This window comes from Nomascus leucogenys, chromosome 17 (genome assembly GCF_006542625.1).
Source record: "Nomascus leucogenys isolate Asia chromosome 17, Asia_NLE_v1, whole genome shotgun sequence".
Lineage (NCBI taxonomy): Eukaryota > Metazoa > Chordata > Mammalia > Primates > Hylobatidae > Nomascus > Nomascus leucogenys.
The window spans coordinates 57,540,797-57,559,539 of record NC_044397.1 but is presented as its reverse complement, the minus strand read 5'-3'; the positions used below and the strand labels follow the sequence as shown (position 1 = coordinate 57,559,539).

The following is an 18,743-nucleotide window of genomic DNA, read 5'->3' as shown; positions in this document are numbered from 1 at the left end:
TCCAAGAGTCTGAACCTCCCCAAATTGTTCCTGGGGATAACATCACTATTGTAAGACCTAAGATCAGTGCTTGAGATATTTTGCAGACCCTGCAATAGATGGATCAGCTGATACCACCCAGGCCAGTAATCTGACTCAACCAGTTCTGCCAGCCCACCCAGGAACAGAAGACAGCAAGAAAACCTCACTTTGACTCTCTATGATTCCATCTCCAACCTGACCAATCAGCACTTCCCACTTCGCAAGCCCCTACCTGCCAAACTATCTTTAAAAACTCTGATCCTCAAATGCTTGGGGACACTAATTTGAGTAATAATAAAACTCCAGTCTCCCACACATCCGGCTCTGCGTGAATTAATCTTTCTCCATTGCAATTCCCCTGTCTTGATAAATTGGCTCTGTCAAGGCAACAGGCAAGGTGAACCCTTTGGGTGGTTACGCTGCCACCCTCCTCCCTCCAATCTTCTGAGTTTCTGAGCATAGAATGGACAAGGCTTATTCTGGAATGCTGGGGGTGGGGTGGATCAGAAAGAGGACATTCAGCAACTGGCTTCAGTCTAAGCCCACTTAGATCTAACTAGCTTCAGGACAAAGGAAAGTGCCATACTCCTGTCCAGTGTCAGGCAGTGTCAGGCAGAAGTTGATGATAAAGGTTTATTTGCCATTTTATTTGTGCTTGAGATTCTCTTGGGGAAATGTGGAGAATTTTTAGGACCTCATAGCTATAAAACTATTGTCTTAGTATGTTTTCTGCTGCTATAACAGAATACCACAGCCTGGGTAATTTATAAACAACAGAAGTGTGTTTGGCTCACAGTTCTGGAGGCTTGGAAATCTGAGAGCATGGCACTGGCATGTGATGAGGGTTCTACCATGGCAGAAGGGTGAAAGGGCACAGGAACATGTGAGACAGAGAGAGAAATGGGGCGAAACTCATCCTTTTATTAGGAGCCCACTCTTCAGTTGAGTATCCCACTCCAATGATAATGGCATTAATTCAGAGCTCTTATGACCCAATCACTTTTTAAAGGTCTTACCTCTGAACGCTGTTACAATGGCAATTAAATTTCAGCATGAGGTTTGGTGGTCACATTCAAACCACAGAAACCACTTAATAGAATTCCATTTCCTACATTAATTTTATTAGATATTCTCATATAAAACAAAGATAACATATTGAAAGTTGAACTAGCCTTGTAGCATATTAAACTTTAAATGAGTGATATACAAAATGACTTAACAAAATATCACCTGATATTTATAAAGCCTTGAACCATATTCTGCAATTATGGAGTATAATTGTCTGGATTTCTGAGGAACATCTGTTTCTTTAAGCCACTGATGATTTAAGAGTCCTGTTAAAGAAAAGACAAACTCTGATTAAAGAGTTTCTCTGGAAACATAAAATATTTTACATGTATTCGTAAGAATTTCCCTAAACATGAAGAATATGTATACTCTTAAGAATATCAGATCCTTGGGTAACATCATGGAAAATGGTGGAATAGTACACACAAAAAATCAGGCCTCCATATAAAAAATATAGCTAGTAAAGGTTGACAGAATCAACTTTTTTGGAACTCTGGAATCTAATCCAAAACCTACAGCAACCAGATAACTAAGGATAGGGGGGGCTGGTTTCTAGAAACAGAGCATGTGGCATTTTTGTTTACCTGACTACTATCTTCCACTTCCTAACCTGGTGGTGGCAGCTATAGGGACAGTATTTCACATTCCTTTAATATAGACCTTGTTCTTCAAATACCATTGCAATGTTTTTTGACTCATCTAGTGGTTCCCTGAGGGGCTGGCACAGAAGCTGACCTGTGTTTATTCCACCCCCATAGCTTTCTAGGAAGTGGCAATATCTATTGAAAGACTTCAGACATACTGCCGAAGCCCAACTGGGACAAAAGACAGTAGATGATGGAAGTGGCAGACAGACCCAGAAGCCCATGAATAAAGAGGCAGTCTCTTGTTGGAAAAAGGGCTCAGAAGGACTGCTGCATCATATACTAGGAAACAGAGAATGTAATGCGCGTTTCTAGGACTGGATGCATGTTCATAAATGACCTCAAGAAGATACTGGGTTGCACCTCTGGTGGATCTGTAGATTGTGTATAAGCAGGAGATGAAGACTACGGCAGAGTTTTAGGTGGCCTGGCTTAGCCTTGAAGGAGTGTCCCAGCTTAGAGCCAAGCTGCAAAGACTGAGAGAGTAATCTCTCTGTCTCTGTCTCTGTTTCTTTTTTTTTTTTTTTTGAGACAGAGTCTCGCTCTGTCGCCCAGGCTGGAGTGCAGTGGCGCAATCTCGGCTCACTGCAAGCTCCGCCTCCTGGGTTCACGCCATTCTCTTGCCGCAGCCTCTCCGAGTAGCTCGGACTACAGGCGCCCACCACCACGCCTGGCTAATTTTTTGTATTTTTAGTAGAGACGGGGTTTCACCATGGTCTCGATTCCCTGACCTCGTGATCCGCCCGCCTCGGCCTCCCAAAGTGCTGGGATTACAAGCGTGAGCCACCGTGCCCGGCCTCTGTCTCTGTTTCTGTCTCTCTCTCTCTCTCTGGATCCAGGAATTCAAGGAAATATGTGTGAAATCAGTGGCTAACCACTGAGATAGTGGAATAGTAAACATATGCGACAAGAAATACAGTCTTAAAAAATAGTTTTGGGAGGCTGAGGTGGGTGGATCACGAGGTCAAGAGATCAAGACCATTCTGGCCAACATGCTGAAACCCTGTCTCTACTAAAAGTATAAAAATTAGCTGGGCGTGGTGATGCTCGCCTGTAGTCCCAGCTACTCGGGAGGCTGAGGCAGGAGAAATGCTTGAACCTGGGAGGCGGAGGTTGCAGTGAGCCGAGATCGCGCCACTGCACTCCAGCCTGGCAACAGAGTGAGATTCCGTATCAAAAAAAAAAAAAAAAAAAAGTTTGAAAATGTTACTAAACAAACAAGTGATTGCAGCCCTCAACGTGCAACAGCAGGCAAACCCTGGGGAAGAGGGAAATCTGAATTCTAGAGTTATTACATTATAATATTAAAATGCTCAATTTACAAAATCACATGGCATACAATGAAACAGGAAAGTATGGCCCGTTCAAAAGGAGAAAATGGCAGAAACCATCCCTGAGGAATCTGACATTGGAATTATGAGACAAAAACTTTAAATCAGCTGTTCTACACATGTTCAAAAACTAAAGGAAACCATGGACAAAGAATTACAGGAAACCAGGAAGATTATGTATGGATAAAATGAGAATATTGATAAAAATAAATTATGAAAGAAACCAAATATAAACTCTGAAGCTGAAAGAGGAATAACTAAAATGAAGAACTTACTAGAAGGGCTCAACAGTTGATTTAAGCAGGCAGATGAAAGAATCAGTTAACTTAAAGATAGAGCTACTGAAATTATTGAGTCTGTGAACAGAAAGAAAAAAGTGAAGAAGTGAACAGAGCCCAAGAGACCTATCGGACACCACAAAGTGGATCAACATATGCATTGTGGCAGTGTCAGAAAGAGGAGAGAGAGAGAAAGGGGCAGAAAGAAATGAAGAAATAAATAAAACCTATGGGATACAGCAAAAGCAGTACTAAGAGGGAAGATTATAGTTCTAAGTGCCGATATTGAAAAAGAGGAAAAACATCCTGTAAATGGCGTAAATGATGTACCTTAAAGAACTAGAAAAGCAAGAGCAAACCAAACCCAAGATGAGTAGAAGAAAAGAAATAATAAAGATCAGAGCAGAAATAAATAAAATTGAAATGAAGTAAACAATACAAAATATCAATGGAACAAGGTTTTTAGAAAAATTAAATGAAACTGACAAACCCTTAGCCAGATTAACAAAAAAAGAGAAGATACAAATGAAATCAGAAATAATAAAGAAGACATTAAAACTGGTACTGCACAAATTTAAAGGATCATTACTAGCTACTATGAACAACTGTATGCCAATAAATTGGAAAGTCTAGAAGAAATGGACAAATTACTAGACACATACAACCTACCAAGACTGAACCAGAAAGAAATTCGAAACCTGAACAGACCAATAAAAAGTAATGAGATTGAAGCCATAATAAAAAATCTCCCAGTAAAGAAAAGCCCGGGACCCCATGGCTTCACTGCTGAATTCTTTTTTTTTTTTAAACTGGTAATATAATTTATTCAAATGTGCCTTAATATAGGTGCTGGGGCTTGCCCATGGTGCTCTTGATATATAAGGCCCAGACATTCTGCCAGTTTTTCTTGAGCAATGACACCAAGAAGTTGACAGCCAGGTGAATGTTATACACAAGCTCATCGTCTGTCATCTTCACGTGACCAACAGCTACAGCCAGACATAACACCTTCTTCATTTGGAACTTGATTGTGGACTTCACCTCATCCACTTTGGCCCCCATGTTTTTGCTGTGTGTGAGCAGGGAAGGGAACTTTCCTGCCTTATTTAGACCTGGGCCGAGGATTTGTGGAATCTGCTTGATCAGAGACTCTGAGGCCAAAAACGCATCATACTTCTTGGCCAGCTTCTTGACCAGTTTTTTATTCTTGTTGAGTTTTTTCAGCGCCTCGATGTCCATGTGGGGGATATCCACGGCCTTAGCCTCCTCACAGTGCTGCTGGTCCCCCAGGACACACATAGAGAACTTGGGGTGGGGAGTGGACTTAAGCCTGATGGTGCCCGAGAAGCGCTTGTCCTTCTGGGGGTCAAGCTGATCTGCAACTCCACCGTCTCCAGGAACTTGCGGCACTTGCGCTGGTTCCCCTGCAGGACTTCCCACACTGCCTCGTACAGGGTGTCGCGAGAGACTTTGATGCTCATGGCTTCTCCCGCCACGCTAACCAGAAAAGAGCTTCACTGCTGAATTCTATCACACATTTAAAGAAGAGCTAATGCCAACCTTATGCAAACTATTCTGAAAAAGAGAGGAGGAGGGAATACTTCTAAACTCATTCTACAAGGCCAGTATTACCCTGATATGAAAACCAGACAAAGACACATCAAAAAAAAAAAAAAGAAAGAAAGAAAAAAAGAAAACTACAGGCCAGTATCTCTGAAGAATATTGACGCAAAAGCCCTTAACAAAATACCAGCAAACTGAATTCCATAATATATTAGAAAAATCATTCATCATGACAGAGTGGGATTTATCCCTGGGATGCAAGGATGGTTCAACATATGCAAATCAATCAATGTGATACACCATATCAATAGAATGAAGGATAAAAACCATATAATGGTTTTCAATTGATGCTGAAAAGGCATTTGGATAAAATTCAACATCTCTTCATGATAAAAACCCTAAAAAAAACTGGGTATAGAAGGAACATACCTCAACGTAATAAAAGCCATGAATGACAGACAGATCCACAGCTGGTATCACACTGAATGGGAACAAACTGAAAGCCTTTCCTCAAAGACCTGGAACACGACAAGGTTGCTCACTTTCACCACTGCTATTCAACATAGTACTGGAAGTCCTAGCTAGAGCAACCAGACAAGAGAAAGAAATAAAGGGCATCCAAACTGCAATGAAAGAAGTTAAATTATCCTTGCTTGCTGATGATATGATCTTATATTAGGAATAAAACCTAAAGACTCCACAAACAAAACTATTAGAACTGATAAACAAATTCAGCAGTGTTGCAGGATACAAAGTCAATGTACAAAAGTCAGTAGCATTTCTATATACCAACAGTGAACAATCTGAAAAATTAATAAAGTAATCTCATTTACAATAGCCACAAATAAAATCAAATACCTAGGACTTAACCAAAGAAGTGAAAGATCTCTACAACAAAAACTATAAAACACTGGTGAAAGAAACTGAAGGGGAAACAAAAAGTAGATAGCTCATGTTCATGAATTAGAAGATCAATATTGCTAAATGTCTATACTACCCAAAGCAATCTACATGTTCAGTGCAATCCCTATCAAAATACCAATGACATTCTTCACAGAAATAGAAAAAAACCACCCTAAAATGTATATGGAACCACAAAAGACCCCAAATAGTCAAAGCTATTCTAAGCAAAAAGAAGAAAATTGGAGGAATCACATTACCTGACTTCAAATTATACTACAGAGCTTAGTAACTAAAACAGCAGGGTACTGGCATAAAAAGAGAGAGATAGGCTGATGAAACAGAATAGAGAACCCCTACAGAGAACTCATTTTCAACAAATGTGCCAAGAACATATGCTGGGGAAATCATGGTCTGGGAAAACTAGACATTCATATGCAGAAGAATGAAACTAGACCCCTATCTCCTGCCATATACAAAAATCAAATAAAAATGGATTAAAGCCTTAAAACTAAGGCTTTAGATTATGAAACAACTATAAGAAAACATTGGGGGACAATCTCCAGGTCATTGGTCTGGGCAAAAATTTCTTGAGCAGTACCCCACAAGCACAGGCAACAAAAGCAAAAATGGACAAATGGGATCACAGCTAAAAAGCTTCTGACAGCAAAGGATACAATCACCAAAGTGAAGAGACAACCCACAGAATGGGAGAAAATATTTACAAACTACCCATCTGACAAGAGATTAATAAGAAGAATATATAAGGAGCTCAAACAACTCTATAGGGAAAAAAAAACCACCTAAATAATCTGATTAAAAAATGGGCCAAAGATTCAAATAAACATCTCTCAAAAGAAGACACACGAATGGCAAACAGGCATATGAAAAGGTGCCAGTCTCATTGATTGTCAGAGAAATGAAAATCAACACTACAATGAGATGTTATCTCACTTAAGTTAAAATGGCTTATACCCAAAAGACAGGCAATAACAAATGCTGGAGAGGATGTGGAGAGAAAAGAACCCTCATACACTGTTGGTGGGAATGTAAATTAGTACAACCACTCTGCAGAATAGTTTGGAGAATCTTCAAAAAATGATAAACAGAGCTAATATATGATCCAGCAGTCCTACTGTTGGGCATATACCCAAAATAAAGGACATCAGTATATCAAAGAGATATCTGCACTCCCATTTGTTGCAGCATTGTTCGCAATAGCTGAGATTTGGAAGCAACCTAAATGTCCATCAGCAGATAAATGGATAAAGAAAATGTACATATTCACAATGGTGTACTATTCAGCCATAAAAAAGAATGAGATAATGTCATTTGCAACAACATGGATGGAATTGGAGATCATTATGTTCAGTGAAATAAGCCATTCATAGAAAGACAAATATCACGTGTTCTCACTTATTTGTGGGAGCTAAAAATTAAAACAATTAAACTAATGAACATAGAGAGTAAAATGATGATTACCAGAAGCTGGTGAGGGTAGTGTCGAAGACGGAGGAGGTGAGGATGGTTAATAGGTACAAAAAATAGAAAGAATAAATAAGACCTACTATTTGACAACACAATGGATGACTACAGTAAAAAATTACTAAATTGCACATTTTAAAATAACTAAAAGATTGTATTTGGATTTTTTGCAAAGCAAAGGATAAATGCTTGAGGGGATGGGTACCCCATCCTTCATGATATGATTATTTCACATTGCATGCCTGTATCAAAACATCTCGTGTACCCCATAAGTATATATACTATGCACCCACAAAAAATTTTTAAATTTTAAATAAGAAAAAGAATATTTAAAGAAATAATGGCTGAAAAAGTTCCAAAATTGATAAGAAGCCGTGAATCTACACATCCAAGAAGCTCAACAAACTTCAAGTAAGACAAACTTAAAAAGACTCATGCCGAAACCTATTATAATCAAACTGTTGAAAGACAAAAACACAGAGATAATCTTGAAAGCAGAAAGAGAGCAATGCCTTGTTATGCAGAAGGAAGTCTTTGTTGGATTATCACCTGATTTTTTTCTTCAGAAACTATGGAGGCCAGAAGACAGTGGGATGACATATTTAAAGTGCTGAAAGAAAAAAAAATCTATATATGAGAAAACTATTCTCCCAACTGAAGAAAAAGTTAACATATTCTAAGATAGGCTGGGCGCGGTGGCTCACGCTTGTAATCCTAGCACTTTGGGAGGCCGAGGCGGGCGGATCGCGAGGTCAGGAGATCGAGACCACAGTGAAACCCCGTCTCTACTAAAAATCCAAAAAATTAGCCGGGCGTGGTGGCGGGTGCCTGTAGTCCCAGCTACTCGGAGAGGCTGAGGCAGGAGAATGGCGTGAACCCGGGAGGCGGAGCTTGCAGTGAGCTGAGATCGTGCCACTGCACTCCAGCCTGGGTGAAAGAGCGAGACTCTGTCTCAAAAAATAAATAAATAAAAAATAAAAAAAATAAAAAAATAAAAAAAACATATTCTAAGATAAAGAAAAGCTCATGGTGTCTCTATGACTAGACCAGCCCTTCAGGAAGTGCTAAAGGGATTCCTTCAGGCTGCAGTGAAAGGACATTAGAGAGTAACTCAATGCCGCATGAAGCAATCAAAATCTCCAGTAAAGGTAACAGAGAGGTAAATATGAAACCAGTATTATCGTTTTGGGTTTGTAACTCCTTCTTTTATTTCTTTCATAATTTAAAAGAAAAATTTATAAAGCATAATTATAAATCTATGTTTATGGGTACCCAATGTGTAAAGATGTAATTTTTGACAACATAGAGAGGAGTAAATCCCAGTGAATACAGATCATAAGGGGGAAAAAAAAGAGGAACAGAGCTGAATAGGAGCAGAGTATTTGTATTCTATTAAAGTTCATTTGGTATAAATTTAAACTATATTGTTATAAATGTAGGGTCTTAGTTGAAATCCCCATGGTAACCACTAAGAAAATATCTAAAAAACATATACGAAATGAAACAGAACAGAATCAAAACAGTGCACTACAACAAAGCAATTAAACACAAAAGAAGGCAGTAAAGAAGGAAATGAAGAACAAAAAAGGTATAAGATATAGATTTTCTAAAAAATAGAAAAATGGCAGAAGTAAGTCATTCCTTATTAGTAATTAATGTAAATGAAAATGGATTAAACTTTCCAATCAAAAGTCAGAGGCTGGCAAAATGAATTTAAAAACATGATTCAACTATATGCTGCTTACAAGAGATTTACTTTAGAATCAAAACTGAAATTTATAAAACATGGCTGAAAGAAATTAAAGAAGACCTAAATAAATGGAAGGACAACTTGTGCTCGTGAATTGGAAGATTTACTATTGCTAAGATGGCAACACTACCTAAAGCTATCCACAGATTCAAAGTAATCTTTATCAAAATCCCAACAGCATGATACTGGATAATGATAGACATATAGACTAATGATAGACATATAGACTAGAATATCCAGAAATAAACCCATTCAACTATAGCCAATTCAGTTTTTGGAAAGGAGGACAAGACATTCAAAGATTCCTATAGGGAAATAGTAATATTTTTAGCAAATGGTCCTGGGACAACAGGCTTTCCACATGCCAAATAATGAAGTTGGATCCCTTGCATCATATACAAAAATGAACTCAAAATGGGTCAATTACCTAAATATTATAAGAGCTAAAACCACAAAACTCTTTAAAAAAGATTTGGCAATGGATTCTTTGATATGACACCCTCAAAATTACAAACATTTGTGTATCAAAGAAACTGCAAAGACAACCTAGAATGAAAGAAATATTTTCAAGTGATATATCTGAGAAGGGTTTGGTATCTAGAATACATAAAAAAAATTCTTCCAACTCAACAACAAAAGGACAAACAACCTAATCAAAAATGAGCAAAAGATTTTAATGGACATGTCTCCAAGGAACACATACAAATGGTCAATAAGCATATAAAATGATGCTTGACATCATTAGTCATTAGAGAAATCAAACCATGATGAAACATGACTTTTCATCCATCAGGTGGCTGTAATGAAAAAAAAAGGAAAAAAATGATAGTGGAAATGTAGAGAAATTGGACTTCTTGTTTTAATCCATTTGTGTTGCTGTAAAGGAATATCTGAGGTTGGGCAATTTATAAAGAAAAGAGGTTTATTTGGCTCACAGTTCTATAGGCTGTACAAGAAGCATGGCACCAGCATCTACAGCTGGTGAGGGTCTCTGGCTGCTTCCACTCATAGTGGAAGGCAAAGAGGAGCCAGCATGTGTAGAAATCACATGGTGAGAGAGGGAGCAAGAGAGGGCTGGGAGAAGTCAGGTTCTTTTTTAACAATTAGCTCCCATAGGAACTAATAGAGTGACAACTCATTACTGTAAGGATGGAACCAAGTGATTCATGAGGAATCTGCCCTCATGACCCAAATGCCTTCCATTAGGCCCCCACCTGCAACATTGAGGGTCAAATTTCAACATGATGTTTGGGAGGACAGATATCCAAACTATAGCAGTCCCCCTACACTGCTTGTGGGAATGGAAAATAGTGCAGCCATTGAGGAAAACAGTCTGGTGGTTCCTCCCCAGAAATCTCATTCCTAGGTACATACTTGAAATAATTGAGAACAGTGTTCAAATAAGCACACATACACACTTATGCACAGCATCACTATTCACAATAGCCAAAAGATAAAAGCACTCTAAATGTCCACGAATAAATGGATAAACAAAATGAGGTATATACATACAATGAAATATTATTTAGCTACAAAAAGGAATGAAGAACTGACACATGCTAGGATATGGATGAACCTTAAAAACATTATGCTAAGTGAAAGAAGGCAGATAAGAAAGATCACATGCTGTATGATCTTTTTTATAACAATAACTGGGTTGAAACTTTGATTTAATGGGAGATCCATGCCTTAAGTTGTCAATATATTAAAGAACAATTTTCCAGTGTGCTGAGGATGGTGGATTGTGATATTTCCTGATATGAAACTACAAACTGCACATTCTGCAGTAATTTATTTGGGAACTGTGTGATGAGCAAGAGTCTCTGGTTGTCAAAACCTCCCAAGTGGAGTCACCTACATTTAGAAAAGGTAAAATGTATGTTTGCAATAAATATATTAGAAATCCTTAACTTTAAAGCAACATCTATGACTAAAAAATTTGCAAAAAGCAAACCACAATTCTAAAAGAAAAAGGTCCTTTCTAAATTTTCTATTAAAAAGCCAATATTACCTTTACAATCAGAAATAAAAAACAAGCGAAAAAGCTTTGAGAATGTGCAGGTCACCTCCAGCACTTTCCATGGCATTTATTTACAAATATGAGTCATTCCGTTGAGATCTCTCTCACCAGGCAGACATATCCTGTGAAATGGTTTTAAGGATCATTACTTAGGAAGACTTACCTACAAGAAGAAAAGTCAGTGTAAGCATTGTACTTAGAATAATCTTCCATGATCGAGTTACCCTAAAAGAATAAAAACAATGATTAGAAAAAGAATTTAACAACATCATGCATTTAACTTGGACTTTAGCCACTACACTCAAGTCAACAAACTTACTTATTTTCATTCTTGCTTAATCTAGGTTGAGTCTATGAATTACTTTAATTTCCAATCCACTATTTTTTAAATTGAGAGAAGATCGTTTTAGTGATGATACACACTCACCAGCAAGTATGAGTGCACATACATATAGTCATGCCTGTTACTTTCACATATGCAATGCTTATGCTAGTATATGTCTATTTATATTCTTAAAATACTTATAAGAAAAAAACAAAGGCAGTTTTCTGGAGGTCTCAAATGTAGAACCAGCTATGAAAAAAGAAAAAAAAGAAAAACCAGGTTCTGATTTTATGGAAATTCTGTACTAAGCTAAAGAACTATGACAGTTACAAATATCTGATAAAATTCTTTAAAGTCATATGACCTTTTTTCCTACTCTGTGTTGAAGTACAGTATGCTATACAGACATGATTTGTGGTTTTTTCTGTATAATTGTACAGCCCAGTGATGCCTCACAGAATGAACACATCCATGAAACCTCACCCAGGACTGGAAATTGAGCATACTCAGTTCTGTGGGCTGAATTGCACCCCACCCCCCAACACACACACACACACACACACACACACACATTCATTTGTTGAAGACCTACCCTCATTGTTACTGTATTTAGAGATAGAGTCTTTAATTGCTAATTAAGGGTAAAAGATGTTATGAGTGGAACTCTAAACTAGCAGGATTGTTGCCCTTAGAAGAGGTGGAAGAGAGACCAGAACTTTTTCTCTCTTTGTGCAGTCAGAAGAAAGGTCACACGGGGACACAGTGAGAAGGCAATCCAGGAAGAGAGCCCTCACTAGAGACCAAATCAGCTGGAACCTTGGACTTCCCAGCCTCCAAAACTGTGAGAAAATAAATTTCTGTTGTTTCAGCCACCCAGTCTGTGGTATTTATTATTGCAGCCCAAGCAGATGAATATACCAAGCCCATCAGAAGCCCATCTTATGCCCTCATCAACCCTATACCTCCCACCTCTGAAGGGACCTGCTCTCCTGAGCTCTATCCCCATTAAGTAGGTTTGTCTGGGTTTGAACCATCTATAAATGGACCCATGCAGGTATGGGCTCTAGCTGTCTGCCTCCTGTTCCCAGTCTTAAGTCTGTGAGAGTCAACTGTGCTGTTGTGTATAGTTGTGGTTCATTCATTCTTACAACTGTATAGTATTTCATTGTGTGAATATATCCTGTGGGTATCCATCCTAACATTGATGGGTGTTGGGGCTATGATAAACAATGCAGTTATAAATATTACTACAAGCAATGCAGCTATGAACATTCTTGTACATGGTTTCCGATGAAGACAAGTATGTATTTCATTTAAGTATATTTTCAAGAGAGACATTGCTGGGTCATAGGATACATGCATAATCTGTTGCAGTAGATTTTGCTCAGGTTTACAAAGTGGTTGTAATGACAACCTTTTCACACCTAACCTTTTAAAACGCCCTAAAGGGTGGATGGGGAGGGAAGCTAAAATGATCACATTAATCTAATGTGAAGGCTATAAACTTCTGGATAAAGTATTACAAGTTGGCAAACTAAAAATTTCTACTTAAAGCATAAGAAAAATCACATTAAGATGGACCAGTCGTTAACTGTATTCACTAGAGTGGGCCACCTAATTCTCCCAGTACAGAATCTTTAAGTAGCTTATCTCCCCTACATAAAGCAGTCATGCCTATTAGCTATCCAAGAGTGTGACAGTGTGGAAAGCAACTAAGAAAATAATTTTCTTAACTCTCTTCCCTCCAGGGAAGTGTATTCTGGAACCTCTTCCTTTTAACTATTATTGGAGATGTGGAGAGTGGTAGGGGGTCCACTGTATAAAAAAAGTTGTCCATAGGTCAGTTATGGTCTACAAGAGCTCTTCTGGTGGGCTGCATTAAGTGAAAATTATCACATTACCATATTTACCAAAGATTAACTCCAGTGTTTTTTTTTTTTGTTTTCCACTAGAAAACTGGCTGCCAGGCTCTGCATTGCAAAATTCCTTCGGTGCCTTCGCCCAGCCAGTGGGATTCTGCCATTTGGGGCAAGCATATTTTGTTATTACTGTGATTTTGAAATGCTGCTCTACTTGTACTAATAACTTTGTAGCATTCCTTTTATTTTTATTGACAGTTTTGTTCTGTGCAAGCGCTTCATTGTTACCAATAGGAAGATTATTTCATTACTTGTAGTTTTTGTTTTCCCAGCAGGCAGCACATGGGCAGGGCGTTTGTAAATAAGTTTAGGGTCTTTGGATTCCCTGCTATAATAATCCCCACATATGTTCTCACTAGAGGAAACAGGGTGATTCACTCAAAATGTGCATCCCCTACCAGAGTCTTTAGTCAATTATCACCCAAGAATGTAATAAATGCCACTCTGTGCCCAGAGTCCTGAGCCCAGTGCTAAGCTCTGCATACCACCAAGACTATACAAGCTAGCCCAATGACAAAAAAAAAGTGAATTATCTGGAAGGTTTTAAGTTCCTGCTGCTGTGGCTCATTCTTTTAAAGAGGGTGGCTCTCCTTTCTTAATCCTTCTCCCCAGTCTGCTGTTATTAATCCAGATACCATTGACATAGAAGTATTGTGATCAAGTGTAAGACTGTGATCAAGAGAAACCTTCAAAGGAAACTGTTGAAAATGATTTTCTTTATAAAGGGGGAAAACACTGTCTGTCGGGTAACAGGTGAACAGGACACAAGTGACAGATGTAACACATAAAACCTACAATTTCAGGCACACCGTTCTGCCATGTTTACCTACCCATTCGCATCAGGGTTTTCGTCCTCTGATAACAAAGCATTGCCACTGGCCCTACCGCTGGCGTCTTCAGAGCAACGTCTAAAAAACATGGCAGCCCTTCTTGCCTTTGTTTTTCCACTCATGATCCCCTACCAAAGAACAAACAGCTGGTAGGATGAAGAGCAACATTTGTCCTCGTTCCTATTTTATGAAAAGCATGAAGCTATACATACAGCTTTTAAATTTGTTTTGTTTAATGTCGTCTTCCTCCACGGGTGTTTCTTCTTGAAGAGGGAATTTTGAAAAGCTTCTGAGTCTTCTGTTGCATCATCCTCCTGACACCTCATAATGCAGATGGTCACCACGCCCAGCCAGGGCATGGACACGCATCCACCTCTCTGCTTCAAGGGCCTAATTGTACCATATGTCAAACCCACTGAATAATACAAAGGCCCCCCCATGTACCTACTGCTTTTCTATAGCAAATCTGGATGTTTTGCTGTGTTTGCTTCAGTGCTTTTCTAATAAAGAAAATTTCAGAAATATAATAGTAGAGCCCCAAGTATCCCTGAATCTCAGCCCTCTCTCTTATTTTCCAAAGATAACTACAACCTGAAAATTGAAATACTCTATTCTCATTATTTTTGATACTTTACTGTGTAAATCTGTATCTATAAATAATACTGTTTTCATGCCTAAAACATAAACTAAATGTTATGCCACTCTAGGTTTTCTTACAACATTATTTATCTTGAGACATTAACTCCACTCATTTTAATTGCTCTACGGTATTTCATTATATACGCATCACAATTCATTTACCCATCCTTCTATAAATGTATACTTAGGTTGTTTTCAGCTTTTTTGGCAAGGAATAATGCTCATTGCATGTTGCTATATGCACATCACAAGGTTTTTCTAAACATACACCTAGAAACGGAATAGTTAGGTGGAAGGATGAGCTGGTTTATTTGGGGCATAAATTCTACGATGACAGTCATTTCACTCTCAGCACTTTGGAGATACTACTCCATGGCCTTGTGGATTGATTGTTGCTGATGAGAATTCTGTCTGATCTTCATTTCTCTTTTTTTTTTTTTTTTGGCAATTTCTCAGGTAGTTTTTAAGATTTTCTGTTTATCCATATTTTCCAGTTGTATTTTAGTGTATCCAGGTTTGATACTAGTTTTTGTTTTTCCTCACTTATAACTCAGAGAGTCTTTTCAGTTTGGGTACTTGTGTGTTTTTTCAGTTCTGGACTATTTTTCAGCCATCAGGCCTTCAAATATTGCTTCTCTGCCACTGCCTCAATTTTCTTAGAATGGTCCACCTATTGACACTTGAGTCTCCCTTTTGCTTTTCACGTAGTTCAACTGCTCCTTCATATTTGTTTTTGCTTTTTTCTGTTTTTACTTATGCTGATTTCTGGGTAAATTTGTAAGTGTTATTTTTCAATTTACTATTTATTTTCTGAAAGCTTAGATTTATCCCAAGAAACCCTCAAGTTTCTACGTTTTTATCTACTGGTCCAAAATTCGAAAGTTACAAAATGGTACACTGCAAATATGGCCTTTCCACCCGGCATCTGCCTTCTAGCTATTGGTTCCCCTCTCTCCTAGCATCTATGCTACCATTTATAGTATTTCCTTTCAAAGATGTGATACACATGCACAGTATGTGACATTGTATTATATATGTAATATTTTATATGTATATTTATCTCTCCACATTCCTAATGGTAGCTTACTATAAACTGTGCTCTGCATCTTGCTTCTTTCCCTTAAACATGCATCTTGGAAGTTTTTTTTATTGTTTGAGATAATCTTCCTCATTCATTTATGATTGAATAGTGTTTCATTGGGTGAATGGGCCATAGGCTGTTTAGCCTATCTCATATTGATGGGCAGTTTGATATTTAAAATAATGTGCAATAGTAATCTTGTATTTAAGTTATTATCCATATGTGTGAATATACCTTTAAGGATATATACTCAGAGGAGGAACTTCTGGGTCAAAGTCTATGTGTATTTTTCAAGAATAAACCCGCACATATACAGCCAACTAAACATTGATAAGTTTGTCAGGTGTACACAATAAGGAAAGGACACTGTAGTCTCTTCAATGAGTGGTGCTGGGAAAAGTAGATATTCACATGCAAAAGAATTAAATTGGACAGTTATCTTATACCATACCTTACCTTGAAATAGATAAAAGAAGTAAACATAAGACCTCTAACCATAAAATTCCTAGAAGAAAACAAGGAAAAATCTCCTTGACATAGGTCTTGACAATGACTTTTTAAATATGACATCAAAAGCACACGCAAAAATAAATAAGTAGAACCACATCAAACCAAAAACCAAAAAGCTTTTGCACAGCAAGGGAACTTAATAGCAAGAAAACAAATAACTGAATTTAAAAGTTGGAAAAGGTCCTAAATAGACATTTTTTTCCAAAGAAGACATACACATTGCCAACAGGCATATGAAAAGATACTTAACATCATTAATCATCAGGGATATGTAAATCAAAACAACAATGAGATATCACCTCACAACTGTTAGGATGGCTATTATAAAAAAGATAAACAGCTAGTGTTGCACAAAGTGGTACACGCCTCTAATCCCAGCTACTTAGGAGGCTGAGGCAGGGGGACTGCTTGAGCCCAGGAGTTTGAGACCAGCCTGGGCAACATAGCCAGACCCCATATTTTAAAAAAATTGTTAATCTTAAAACAAACAAACAAAAATACATAAAGATAAGTGTAGGCAAGAATGCGGAGAAAATGTAACCGTTGTATACTGTTGGTGGGATGTAAATTGGTATACTCATTATGAAAAACAGTATGGAAGTGCCTTAAAAAATTAAAAATAGAACTACCATGTGATTCAGCAATCCCACTTCTGGGTATATATATCCAAAGGAAATAAAATCAATGCGTTGAAGAGATATTTGCACTTCCATGTTCATTGTATCACTATTTACAAGCCACAATATAAAAACAACCCAAATGTTTATTGATGGATGAATGAATGTGATTTATGCATACACACACACACACACACACACACACACACACACACAGCGGGTGGGTGGTGGTGGGGCGGGAGAGAGAGAAAGAGAATGGAATATTATTCAGCCATAAAAAGTAGGAAATTGTGTCATTTGTGTCCACGTGAATGAGCATGGAGGACATTATGCTAAGTGAAATAAACCAGACACAGATAGGTGAATACTGTATGATCTAATTTATATGTGGAGCCTAAAAAGTCAAATTTGTAGAAGCAAAGAGTAGAATGGGAGTTGCCAGTGGCTGATGGGCAGAGGGAGTGGGAATGGGGAGATGTTGGTCAAAAGGTGCAGAGTTTCAGTTACAAGAGGAATACATTCCGGGGATCTAATGTACAGCATGCTGACTACAGTTAGCAATATTGTATTGTATACTTGAAATCTGTTGAGAGAGTAGATCTCAAATGTTCTTACCCCACATACCCATACACAAAGGTAACTGAGATGATGAATATGTCAATTAGCTTGATTGTAGTAATTACTTCACAATATACATGTGTATAAAACTAACATGTACAACTGAAACATAGAAATTTTGTTTGTTGGCCGGGTGCGGTGGCTGATGCTTGTAATCCCAGCACTTTGGGAGGCCAAGGCGGGCGGATCACGAGGTCAGGAGATCGAGACCACGGCGAAACCCCGTCTCTACTAAAAATACAAAAAATTAGCCGGGCGTGGTGGCAGGTGCCTGTAGTCCCAGCTACTCGGAGAGGCTGAGGCAGGAGAATGGCGTGAACCCGGGAGGTGGAGCTTGCAGTGAGCTGAGATCGCGCCACTGTACTCCAGCCTGGGTGACAAAGCGAGACTCCGTCTCAAAAAAAAAAAGAAGTTTTGTTTGTGAATTATATCTCAATAAAGTTGGAAAAAATCCAGAATCTGTCATTAAAAATTTCAACCAAAGAAAAAGGTCATTATTTTAACATGCAGAGCACTGCAGAGTCAAAGAAATCCAGTCTCTCTCCTGTGTGAAGAGAAGATGATCTTGTTTCTCCAATGAGGCTGAAAACCCAAACTGCTATATAACATTGAAATACATAAATATATATCAAAAAAGAAAAACTTATCTTTAAGTTACTCAGATTATCAGAAAAAAGCACAAAATGTAAAAGCCCTTCCAGTTGGTGGAACCCTGGTGAGAGTATGTTGTATGTTCTAGAGGGAAAGACTGAGCCCACAGAGGTGAAGGTTGGAGAGGGGAATTACCCAAGGGCTTTCAGCTGCTTGAGACTGGAACAGACAGTAACAAGGGAGGGCAAAAGTGGAAAGATGGAAAAGCACAAACGGAAGATGTGTACAGTAACTGTGGTTCCCAGCCAGAGCGGCATGAAGAGGACTGAGGCCTGACTCTCGCCCTGCGCCCACGTCCCCACGCCCCCACGCCCCCACACCCCTGCAACAGTAAGGCCCTGCTCCCACACCCGCTGCGTCCCGCCCGGTTCCCCGGGGCATCGCTGCGCTGCCCTGCCCTGGTCCTGCTCTGGGCTCCCGGCAGTTAACAGGCTGCGCCCGCGCTCCGCTTCCGGCCCTGATTGGCCCACCGCAGCCCCTCAGGCTTCCCCTA

At 38.7% G+C, this 18,743-nt stretch overlaps 1 protein-coding gene and 1 pseudogene across 3 annotated transcripts in view; both read right to left on the bottom strand.

The window, feature by feature from the left end:
* The window catches only part of SUN3 (Sad1 and UNC84 domain containing 3), a 42,438-nt gene extending 28,013 nt beyond the window's left edge, over positions 1–14,425 (bottom strand). The window contains exons 1-4 of one of the 2 annotated variants that reach the window (XM_012496724.2): positions 14,135–14,425; positions 11,224–11,285; positions 2,785–2,882; positions 1,252–1,355 (exon numbers count right to left, since the gene is read on the bottom strand). In XM_012496724.2, coding sequence (XP_012352178.1) covers positions 1,252–1,355; positions 2,785–2,882; positions 11,224–11,273 — 252 coding nt within the window. In that variant the 5' untranslated portion in view covers positions 11,274–11,285; positions 14,135–14,425. The remainder of the gene's footprint in view (positions 1–1,251; positions 1,356–2,784; positions 2,883–11,223; positions 11,286–14,134) is intronic. The other variant, XM_003268919.2, reaches the window with a different exon arrangement.
* Positions 4,137–4,823, bottom strand: LOC100607026 (annotated as a pseudogene). Its single transcript, XR_122030.4, has one exon. The product of XR_122030.4 is annotated as a 60S ribosomal protein L10a pseudogene (transcript).
* Positions 14,426–18,743: the final 4,318 nt, after the last annotated feature.